The sequence below is a fragment of the Geotrypetes seraphini genome, chromosome 2 (genome assembly GCF_902459505.1).
Source record: "Geotrypetes seraphini chromosome 2, aGeoSer1.1, whole genome shotgun sequence".
Lineage (NCBI taxonomy): Eukaryota > Metazoa > Chordata > Amphibia > Gymnophiona > Dermophiidae > Geotrypetes > Geotrypetes seraphini.
The window spans coordinates 414,165,585-414,177,818 of record NC_047085.1 but is presented as its reverse complement, the minus strand read 5'-3'; the positions used below and the strand labels follow the sequence as shown (position 1 = coordinate 414,177,818).

Below are 12,234 nucleotides of genomic sequence, written 5' to 3'. Positions count from 1 at the left end.
TGTACTTAGGTATCATGCTGACATTGTATTATCTCTTTTTTACTTGAATTTCAGTGCCGTTATAAGTATATTTTTGAAACTGTTTCATGGTAGTCCTATTATTAAATTTCAATTTACTGTTTTTGAGTTTACCTCACTCACTGTATTTGTTTATACAATATTTGGTCTTTTTACTACTGTTGTTAACAAAATTATAAGTTGTATGTTGAATTATATTTGCTATACACTGTCTTGATTGAATCTCTTCATAAAAGCAGTTAATAAATCCAAATAAATATTATACATACTCAAATATAAACCAAGATTTTTTGGCCCAAAAAATGGCAGATTCACTAGCTGACTGGCTACTGTGAGTTCTCGCAGGGCTGCGAGAACTCGCAGCAGCCAATCAGCTAGCGGCTCTGCACAGGCAGGAGTGAAGGAAGGTTGCTCCTGCCGTGATTCACTGCTGAACCACCAGGGATACTAAAGGTATGCGGAGGAGGTGGGAGGGAGGTAAAAATTCTTAGAATTGGCTGGGCCAGGTGGCAGGAAGGATCCCTGCTGTCCCGGTCACCGCTGGACCACTAGGTCTCACGGCAGGCCCTGTGGAGGCCTGCAAGTAATCAGGAGGGAGGGGGGACAGGGGACAGACTATGGCAGGGAGGTAGTGAGGATGGATGCAGAGCCTGGCAGAGCAGCGAGGGAGGGGGAACAGGGTGCAGAGCCCCCCCTAGTTTATATTCCAGTCACCTTTTTTCCTCCTTTTTTGGAGGGGGGGGAAAGGTTACCTCGGTTTATATTCAAATTGGTATATATTCGAATATATGGTAATACAATAATCCTCCAAGTAATATCCACTCTGAGGCAGGCCTAAATGCATGCATCTACTCTGAATGTGCACATGTATTTTATAAAGAGTGCATGCTTATTATAATTCTGTCCTTGGGAATGTTAACACAAGTACATGTACTCTGTTAGTATACAGACATGTATGCATGTATAGACCCCCTGTACAATTTTATAAGAGACATTTTCTAAATGTAAAGCATGCTTTATCCATGGAAAAGGTTTCATAATATCGCTCCCTTACATAAGATGTGTAATTAACATTTGGATCAATACTGAGCCAGCAGTGTTCAGCAATTCCTGACATGCTGGCCTCCACCGGCAACATTAGATCTGGATATTCAGTGTTAGGCCTAATCTGGGCACTGGCAATCAATATCCAGGTTATGGCCGGTTGCTGGAACTTATCTGGCACCAGTGATATTCAGTCCAGCATGCAGATAAGTGTCCCAATAAAGTTAACAGCCCTTAATGAACTGGATGTCTCCACTAATGGGGGCTGAATGCCATTTTGGAAACCAGGAAGTAACTCTTATGATGCTTTTTAAAATAAACTGAACGCAGAAGTGAATTGTTGTGCCTAGAAGAAGCTGAAAATGAAATGGGTGGCTTCTTTTGGAACTTCCGTTTTCTTGTATAATATGAATGCTTGTTTTAGCACTTTGCATCAACTTGGGAAGGTTTTGTACATACTTTAAAAATAAACAAGAGGTGTTTTTAGACTGATGAAAGAGTTGGAAGTCATGAAAGGCAGCAAATTCAACTAGACACAGGGAAAGTATTGCATCACTACTTGTGGCATACCGTTGACTTCTGAATAAATTACTTAGCTTATATTAACCTGACCTTTTCGGATTAGTTGTTTGAATGGTATTTTTCCTATGAGCCGGGTGTGGGAAGTTTGCCGGGCGTTTCCATAAACCCGAGCTAAGTACCACACGTTTACAGCATAATAACTAGTGTAAAAATAAAGTTACTATAAAACAAACAACAGTATAAAATATATATAAGAAAACAAAAAAAGGCTCATAGAGAAAATAAGACAATATTCGATGATAGCCCAGTTACTGGCTCAACAACCATGTTCTGGCTGCTGACCTTGGGCACTTGAGAAATTATGTCTTCATCTCTACTATTGAGCAGATTTTACTCCTTAGTTTCACTGTTGGCCCAGTATATGAGTTTGAGTAGGGTTACTAATTTTCATTGAGAGTGTTTACTATCTGGTTATATGCCATAGAAAATCCTGGAAAAGCCAGCTCAGTGCTATATAACTGAGTAAGAGGCTCTCCTGCCCACTTGCACCATTCTGAATATCTACTTCATATTTAACATGATATCAAGGGACTATTGGATACAATCATACACTTTGGATATTGTGTCATTCAATAATAAAGCATTCTTTTAAATATATTTAATTCAGTCTCACCAGTGTTTCTCTTTCCCATTAAGCCAAAAAACTGATCAGGTCTGGGTTTTCTAGCAATTCTCTGAAGAAGGTTTTCAAATAACGGTCCTTGTAGCTCATCCTGAAATTATGAGTAGACATTGTAAAAAAAAAAGGTTTAAAAAAGTCTCAGTTTTTGTAATTTGAATAATAGTCTTGTTTTTAGGTCACTTTCATATTCCTCTTAAGCTTCTGTTCCTGCATTTTTCTATTCTATCAAAGAAGCTTCTGGCTAGCTAGAATAAATAAGTTCATTTATTTTTAGTATTTATACACCACTTATAACCTAAGTGGTTTACATTCAGGCATTTTTTCCCATCTGTCCTGGTGGGCTCATATTCTGTCTAATGTACCTGGGGCAGTGGGGGATTAAGTGACTTGCCCAAGGTCATAAGGAGCAGTGCCACACATTCCCCACTTGGTGATTTTTGCATAAACTACTATAAGGTGAGAATTGTTGGATAATTCTATCTTTTTATTTGCATACCTTAATTTTCTTGAGTTATAACAAGGACCTATAAGGTCAGGAGTCCTAGATGATATCATAACTCATTATCAGGTATATAATTTTTTCTATGTATGCTGTAGAAACAAAGGGCTCCTTTTACGAAGGTGCACTTGCGGTTTTAGCGCACTGCACCGGATTAGCACGCGCTATAGCGCATGCTAGTCGAAAATCTACCACCTGCTCAAAAGGAGATGATAGCGGCTAGTGCACGCGGCAATTTAGCACGCGCTATTCCACACGTTAAGGCCTTAGTGCACCTTCATAAAAGGAGCCCCAAATTTCAAACATAGATAAGATTCCATATAGATAACACAGGAGAAAAATATTTCTTGGCGGCAGTATTATCTCATGTAAATAAGTTCAATCTATGAGAAATGAGACTGCATACCACAAAAACCTGGATGTTTTCCTCTTTTGTTGACTGGTTTGTCTCTGAAGGTAGTTTAGAAACAGCAAAAGACGTGCTGGTGAGCAGCAGTGGGAAACTCCACAGCAACAAACGTACAAATGTCAACATGTTGCCTATGTGGCAGCCAGAGGCAGCATTGCAGAAAAAAAGGATCTTTCTGAACTTTTTTTGTTTTGTATATATCTTTATTCATTTTAAAGCCAAAAATAAGTGCAACTTTTTGACCTGTTCACATACTTCTAGCATTCTCTGTTTATTTGGTATTCCACTCTTTAGCATCTGGGATCAACCTATATCTATCATAACTTTTTAACATTTATTTTTAAAGATTAATCTTTCTGGGACTATTTATTCTACTACCAAAACCATGATATTAAAATAAAAAAAAAATAAATCAGCTTTCCATTAGTTAATGAAACATTCAGACTCTGTAAGAATTCCAGAGATCTAGTTGTTTTAAATGCTTTTAAGACTGTGTTTTGTTCTAAGCATTTTAGTAGTTGTATTGAGAAAATCCAGGAGAAATATAGATTTTTCAGGTGAGACCTTGAAACATTTAAGCAGTGCAGAATTCCAGAATCTTGTCATCTCTGACATAGTCCACTAGCGTGCAATAGTATGTATTTAGCATGGTGGCAATAGAGCCCATTGAGAATGTTAAAGTGAACAGCTGCACGTATGGAAAACACAGCATGGAGTCAACGACTATTCCGAACGCTCGGGTTCCAATGAATTTGGGCAGTACTGCGTTTTCTGGTGCATTTCCTTCCATTGTGCCTCTCTAGTCCTTTGTAACTCGGAAACCAAACCATGACTATCAACGCTGACCATAATGTGGCCAACAGTACTGCAGCATGCAAAAAGGAATGTATGGCACTAGCGAGAGCCACACCCATCTGGCAACCTCCTTCCACTTTTATTAATGATGTCTGGAAACTGTCCAGCTCCCACTTTTGCATGTAGTATTTCTAAAGCTCTGAATGACGGCTTCAAAAGCAATCCTTTCAGGTCAAGCCAGGGAAGAAGATGGACCCTTCAGAAATGATTGCTGCTAACAGGTGCTGGTATATTTTCATAGAGTATTATCATTTCTCCAATATCTCTTCAACAAACTACTTTGAGCAGAAGCTTGATATCATTCAATATAATATTACCCTCCTTCAAAGTCTACTTAATATTATACTGAATGATATCAAGCTTCTGCTCAAAGTAGTTTGTTGAAGAAATATTGGAGAAATGATAATACTCCTAAGTCTAAAATAAAATATTAATGTGAAGTCACTCTATGATATGTATTGGAATATTGATAAAATTTCACTATAAGTTAAGCCAGATTTCGCTGTGATATGTTTTCATAGGCATCAAACAAACAAGGGAGAGGTCAGAAAGAAACTGGCTTATACTTTATGATCCACTGCCTAACCCAGCCTATTTTTTCAGATTTGTAGAGCATTTTGAACAATGAGAATGCTTAATGAAATTTAATAATGGTAATGATGTTGAGCTGCCAAATGCCCATTTGGTGATTGAATTTTATCCAAGTAATCAAAGTAGCTCACATATATCACATGTCCATCCATACTCATAGCATAATCCTCTGAAATTTGTCTGCTCTAGCATCCTATATACCCTTGGTTGTGGATAGGTTGGGACTGCACTGCACTGCTTGGGAGTAAGTAACTTCCAGATGCCCTGACTAGGTTCCAGATTATGTATGGATGTCATGGTAACATGTTATAAAGTTTAGACATTTAAAAAAATATCAAGATGCTCCTAAAATGCTAAACCCATAATTCCCTGGGTTAAAATACATACAGCTACTCCAAAAATCCAGATGAAAAAATTAATGAAATATGTTTCACACTGCAAAGATTCAATGCTTCTCTCTTAATAAACCTTTATCACCTTGAAGTAGGTTCTTATTTGAAATGAAACATTAGAAAATGTATATAGCTAATGCATTTCATTATGATTCCATTTGATTTTTTTTTCAGTGTGCCCGGCTTTCCTATTTCAAGAGTAGACAAAACCATAATTTAATGTTTTATCCACAAGATTCCCTGCTTTATACATATACTTTACCAGAAAAGCATACAAGCAAAATAAAGGAATCTGCTTCTTTTTAAATTAGACACTCTGAATGAATATAAATGTATGCTTAGTATTTCACTCAGTCTGCACTGCCTATATGTGATTTTAGCCATTTTTTAGGTACATAGATTGATTACTGTGGGTAGGTGTCTGCTGTGTTATATGGGAATTTAGACTGACAATGGGAACAAGCACCTTGGTAACCAGGGAGTCTGTCTTTTTTAACTGCTGCTCAGTAGGGAGCTACTGACAGAAAGCAGTACTTATCAGAACCCCTTGGCACTGACTCCCTCATTAAACAGTGCAGCCTGTAGTCACTGCTCCAATTATACTTTCTTCTGCTATACAGTATCTTCTGTACAACCAAACTGAGACTTTTGCTGCTGCTAAGTTTAGTGCTGAATTTGCAGAGAGCAAAGGAGTATAAAGGTAATATTACTTTTGTCCACTCCTCTCCTTCTCCATCCTCCCTCACCCCCACCCCAACTCTTTCTGAGGAATTCTTTCCTTCTATCCTCATGCTGAACACTTTCAGTTTTGTGAGAAAGAGCTCCTGGTGTGATGTAAGATCACTGGAACTCACTTTTTTTTTTTAATCCATTTATGTCCTAACTACAAACAATAGATGTTCTTTCAGCTAACCCTCTTTGAAGATGTAGACATTTGTTGTGCATTTTTTTTGTTAAACACGTTCCAAGAGAAACTCAAATATGTATTACAACTGATGTTTTCTGCTGTCTTAAAAGCATTTATTGTAGGGTTAGAGCTGACATCTCAAAATCCATTTCAACCCACAGCTTGATTTCAAATTAGAAATCAAGATCATTTTTTTAAAATTTGATCTGTTTAACCATGAAGCATGAGATTTAGTTACAGTATTGATTATCAAATGTCATTTTAGACAACGTTTACGGTCATATTATATTTGCAATGACATTATAGGGACCTCTGCACTATTGTTTAAACCTCCGTTAGACGGGACCTCTTGATATGAATCTGTAGTTCTTAGAAAACTTTTTCAGGTTTATCTGTTCTAAAGCAACAAAACTTTTCTCCAGTTTGTGCTGTTTTCTTGCTATAGCAAAAATTTCTTTTATATCATTTTTATCATTGTCCAAAGTTAGAGTCCATCGATATATAAAATTTCAAACATACTTTGAACGAAATAAAAAAAGTTTTTTAAAAGAAACTGATACGTCCAACTTGGCAACCTTTTGCCGCTATAAATATTCATTCATTCACTACTAGCCATAGTTTTTACAATATGTTTAAACTAGAAGAATGCCCTTTTTTCCCAGCATAACAATTGTATGATTATTGCCTAAGAAACACATAAACCTCTCCTCATATTACAAATTTCTAGCATACAGGGGGCAGTGCACTTCTACACCTTATCAAGTATTTCTGTTCTCACCTGGATCTGATCACTGTAAGGCCAGTTGCTCTCCTCGCTGTATCCAATTTCTTCTGCAAACACTTGTGCTGAAACCAGGACAAGCACAGCGACGGCGAGGAACATTTTCATCGTCTACTTCTCTTCCTCTTCAGTCAGGACGTGCTGGAAGCCCTGCAGCAAAGGGAGCTGTGCTGATCCTCACAGGGAGAAGCAGAGGAAAGGTGAAGGAAGGAAAGACCGAAAGAGAAATGCCTCTGCAGTAGCCCAAGTGGCAGAAGGAGACGCTAAAACATTAAAAAGGAAAGGAGGGACTTAAACTCCTCTTCTAACCAGAGAGGGCACAGAGGCATCCCATCCCAAGAGTTGCGACTAATCCAGTAACAGCAACCCTACCAAAGAGCAGACTACAGAACAACAGAGACAAAGAAAATGCTCCCCCTGCTCCTCAGCATTCTACAAAAAGCATCTTTCTTTTTTTTTTCTTTTCTTTTTTTACAAGCAGCCTCAGAGCCTTGAATCTGTGCACTTACTGTAATTCAATTTGAATGTGAAAGAACGCTCCACTTTCTGCCTCTCTGTCTCTCACACTCTCTCAGTGGCTGCATGAGTTTCTCTGAATACACTCCTGAGAACTCTCCATTTTATATAGGTAGAGATGGGCAGGTCCAAGGGATCTTCATTATCCTAAATCTAATTGCTGCCCTCAAGTTTACTTATCATATTTGAAGTAGGGAACTCTATGACGTCTTTCCCATCAGTACCTTACGATCAATATTCAGTCACTCGGGGGGTTTTTGAGAGTCTTTCTACCCATCACTGTTTCCTTTCTTACTTCCTTTGTGTGTATCTGATTACTCAAATGAGATGTCTTTTCAGCTGTGACCTGTTGGCATCCATGACAAACTGGATGTGATTGGGACTCAACTGACGCAATTTTGTGGTCTATGCACTGTAGTCCAATCGCTGGCAATCAGATTCCTCGTGATGTAGCTCTATCTGGAAAACACCATGGCACTGTGACACCAGATTTACTCATCAGAACTGCGCAATGACTCACCTATAGATTTCAGGTAGCCATATGGCAGTATTCTATGCTCAGCCTCATGCTTTCTGGATACAAACAAGCATAAGCTTATGCCGCAATGCACCGATAGCAATAAAAAGTTAATTTTATATGAATTACAGCACGGTTTAATAGTCTTGGTCCATGGTTGTCAAAGACATAGGGCTCCTTTTACAAAGATGCGTTAGGGCCTTAACGCGCGGAATAGCGCACGCTAAAATGCCGCACGCACTAGCCACTACTGCCTCCTCTTGAGCAGGTGGTAGTTTTTCGAGTAGCGTGCACTAAAAACGCTAGCGCACCTTTGTAAAAGGAGCCCATAATCTTGCAATAGAATTTGGCATTGCCTTTTCAACATGTGGCCAAGCTCTGTAAAAAAAAATCTCAACAACTGAATCAGGATTTCTTTCATTGACACATTTTCTTACAGTTGTGTGGTTGTCCATTTGGGTAGGCAGAAATAAGGGTCAGTAAAGGAGACATACTGTAAGTGATAATCTTCTAACAGATCGGCATCATACATTTGCGGCAAGTTTTCAAGAGCTCTGCTCTCTTCTTCAGATTGCTGTTTCCCTAGAGTTCTTCCCTATATTTTTCTGGTTTGTGACTTTTCCCTGGTTTTCATGATGTTCTACTGGTGTAGTTTAATTTTCATCCTTTCCGTTTGGGAACTTAGCCTTTGCTCACCTGCTATGCCTTAGAGAGAGAAGATGGGTGATTCAAAGGGGAAATACTAAGACAGTCCAACTTCCTGCTGTGACTTTCAAGCTATCAGGTGGGGGGGGGGAGGATCGGGGGGGGTACGCAGGCAGAACGAAAGGGGGGAGGGGATGTCCGGCAGCAGGGATTGGGCACCCTTCTGCCGGGAGGTTTGGGGGGATCGCAGGATGAGAGATTAGACATCTCTCCTGCTGAGATCATTACCGGTGTGGGGAGGATGGGTTGCCTGGGCTGCTGAGCTGATCGAAGAAGCTGCGATCAGCTCAGCGGCCTGATTTAGAACTTATACCTGTTTTGACTTGGTCTAAATGAAGACGTATAAGTTCTGTCTGGCAACCTGTCAAAGTTTTTAGGTGACGGCTGCCAGATGACTAAGTCTAGATCGGCCCACCTCCCGCCCTATCCACTCCTCCAAAAATGCCCATTTTCATTCTGGGCGTACAGAGGCAGTGAAAAGGCCTAAGATGGTTTTAGATACGTCTAAAACCAGTTTTGATTATCAGTACTTGGATGATCTATCTTTTTGATCGTCCAAGTACCGACTTAGGCTACTTTTTGGATATTTTTTAAATTATTATTATGAGCCCCATAGTATATAGTCCTATAGCAGTGCTAGAAATAGAGGCAGCAAGTTGCATCAAATTATCATCTCATATGGTAAAGGCAGTGGTTGGGAAAGTGACCCCCAAGAGATTCCTTAAGAAATGGTAGCATGATCCATGCTAATGATGAAAAACATAGTTTAAACATCTTGAGGTAAGTTGCCCTATGTTGATGGGCTGGAATATCCATGAATGTCTTTCTCCCATGGCAAGACTAGCGGGGCCACAGGCTATTGTCTCAGCAAGCAGGGCCAAGGCTGTTTGCTTCTGGTTTGTCTTCCATCAACCAAAGAACTGGAGAAAGGGATAGAAGTAGGGGTAACATAGAAACATGATAGCACATAAAGGCCAAATGGCCCATCTAGTCTGCCCATCCACAATAACCATTATCTCTTTTTCTCTCTGAGAGATCCCATATGCCTATCCCAGGTCCTCTTGAATTCAGACACAGTCTCTGTTTCCATCACCTCTTCCAGGAGACTGTTCCTTTCCGTAAAAAAATATTTCCTCAGATCCACTAACTGAGCCAGAGAATCTGTCACTCTACATCGTGGAACAATTTTGAGGCTGCACCTGATTGCCCTGGAGAAAATGAGATCAAAAGTGACCCCAGTCTCCCTGGATCACAAAGAGTACTAGAAAATGTCCTACCAAAGTTGAGTAATGATTCAGCTGCCAGAGAGCCAGCAGGAGACATGAATGGTTCTATGTATATTTTGAGTCATTTGAGAATTTTTGTATTTCACCAATAAAGTAAGGTGCTGTCTAGGCCATGGCAGGGGACACAAAAAATAGTGTGCCTTAGGTGCCATAAGCCAGACAGATCCACCAGACATTGATCTGAAAGGGACTTCCTGAGCACTCACCTCATTCGGTCCTGCCTTCAAAGACCTCCAAGTCCTGGAGAAACTTGCATTGACCATGCAGTCAACGGAACAGCTACTTATGAGAGATGTTTTTATGTCATGGATTCACATTGGGATCTTCAGTTTCCATTATTACTATAAGATTGATTAGTCATTCTCCAACTGCATTCCCCATAGGACAGATAGACTCTGCAGGGAAAACAAATGAGATTTCTTCTGCCCTCACCAAATAACCAATCTCAGGGATAAAACATCATTTGACTCAGAGCATAAGGGCAGCAAGCCATTCAGACTTTGTGACCTTTGAAAAATCCTGTGGAGAAGAAGGTAGGCCTACAACACTAGAGAGTGAGGGGAGTGGGCCACAAGAGAATCCCTCAAGTACAGGGAGTGCCTCCAAAGTCAGGAATGTTGCTAGGATTCCCCTGTCACTCATCTTCAAGGGGAAGGTTCTCATCCCTCCTGCTTTCTCAAGTGGCATCTCTTCCAGTCAAAGTTAAATCAAGGGTGACTAGGAAAGACGAAGGGTTGGGTATAATAACAAAATGAACATATGAACATAAGAATAGCCTTACTGGGTCAGATCAATGATCCTTCAAGCCCAGTAGCCCATTTTCAAGGTGGCCAGTCCAGGTCACTATTACCTGGCCAAAACCCAAGGAGTAGCAACATTCCATGCTACCAATACAGGATAAGCAGTGGCTTCCCCCGTATCTTTCTCAATAACAGACTATGGACTTTTCCTCCAGGAAATTGTCCAAACCTTTCTTAAAACCAGTTCACAGAATAGCAGATGTAGCTTACCCCCTTATTCCTCCACTGACTGCTGAGAAGAGAGAGAGGGTGGAGGAGGAAATATCCCCAAGCACAGATGAGTAGTATCATCTCCCTTTGACTGTTGGAAGAGTGGGGGGATCCAGTAAATTAGATCACACCACACTTCCTTACCCCAGCAACTTGAAATCTTCCACCCCTACGTAGGCAATCTAGAAGTACTTTACCCATACTTTCTTCACCTTGTTGACAAAGTGTTTGGGGTTATACTATATGAAGACAGTGTTGGTATTCTGAAGTTCTATACAAGCTAAGTATGGTTTTTAATTTATTGTAAGTATGATTTACCATTGAGAAAGGAGGAGTAAAATATCTCTGTCTCTCGTCTTATGACACCTCCTCTCTTTCTGACAGCAAAGTGAGGTCAGGGCAGAATTGAGCTTTTTATTTGCCCTAGACAAGAGGTAGGCAATTTTTGTCTTGAGAGCCAGAGTCAGGTCAGGTTCTCAGGATATCCACAATGAATATATATGCCTTTTTGAAATGCAAATCTATCTCATGCATTTTATTGTGTATATCCTGAAAACCTGGCTAGGCTCCGGCTCTCAAGGACCAGAATTGCCTACCCTAGACCAGGGGTAGGGATCCAGTCCTCACGAGCCGGAGCCAGGTCAGGTTTTCAGGATATCCACAATAAATATGCATAAGATAGATTTGCATCTCAAGGAGGCAGTGCATGCAAATCCATCTTATACATATTCATGGTGGAGATCCTGAAAACCTGGCCTAGCTCCAGCTCTCGAGGACCGGAATTGCTACCCCTGCCCTATACCAGTGGTTCTCAAACCTGTCTTAGAGAACCACCAATCAGTCAGGTTTTCAGGATACCTCTAATGAATATACATGAGATAAATCTGCATAAAACTCTTACATTGAAAAAGCAGTCAGCATGCAAATCTATTTCAATGATATTCTTTTAGAATATTCTGTAGAGGACCCTCTTGACAGGCTTAAGAACCACTTTCCTAGGCAACCACAGATTGGGCTCCCCTCTCTATCAAAATATAAAATACATTTTAAATTTATAACAAAAGGGCCTCTGTGTGGTTCTGACTGCAAATGAAAACTGGAAGAGGAAGAATTAGTAGGTAAGAAATGCTACTTGCTGATTAGATAGCAATTTACAAGGAAGGGTTCTGATACTCCCTTAGTTCTTCTTTATGCCAACAGTTGATTTAAAATCAGAATTCACACATCTGAGAGGGTCCCTCTTAAATATTTGGGCCCTAGACACATGTTTGCCTGTGCCTTAATCCTTCCCTAAATGAAGTGGCAGTTAAACTTTTATTCTAAAATTACAATGAGGGTTATGTTTAACCATTCATCTCCCCCCCCCCCCTTCCCCCAGGAGATGGGAGGGATTGGGAAGTCTAATTTAGAGAATAACACAGGAACATATTTTTCCCCGCCCCGCATGAACTCAATTTCTCTGTCCCATCCCTGCAAGTTTTGTCACTTTCCCTGTCTCTG

The 12,234-nt window shown here is 40.1% G+C and overlaps 1 protein-coding gene across 1 annotated transcript in view; it reads right to left on the bottom strand.

The window, feature by feature from the left end:
* Positions 1-7,256, bottom strand: part of TAC1 (tachykinin precursor 1) — a 34,101-nt gene extending 26,845 nt beyond the window's left edge. Inside the window, exons 1-3 of the mRNA XM_033935122.1 lie at positions 7,210-7,256; positions 6,698-6,876; positions 2,258-2,357 (exon numbers count right to left, since the gene is read on the bottom strand). Of these exons, the coding sequence (XP_033791013.1) occupies positions 2,258-2,357; positions 6,698-6,808 (211 nt within the window). The 5' untranslated portion in view covers positions 6,809-6,876; positions 7,210-7,256. The remainder of the gene's footprint in view (positions 1-2,257; positions 2,358-6,697; positions 6,877-7,209) is intronic.
* Positions 7,257-12,234: the final 4,978 nt, after the last annotated feature.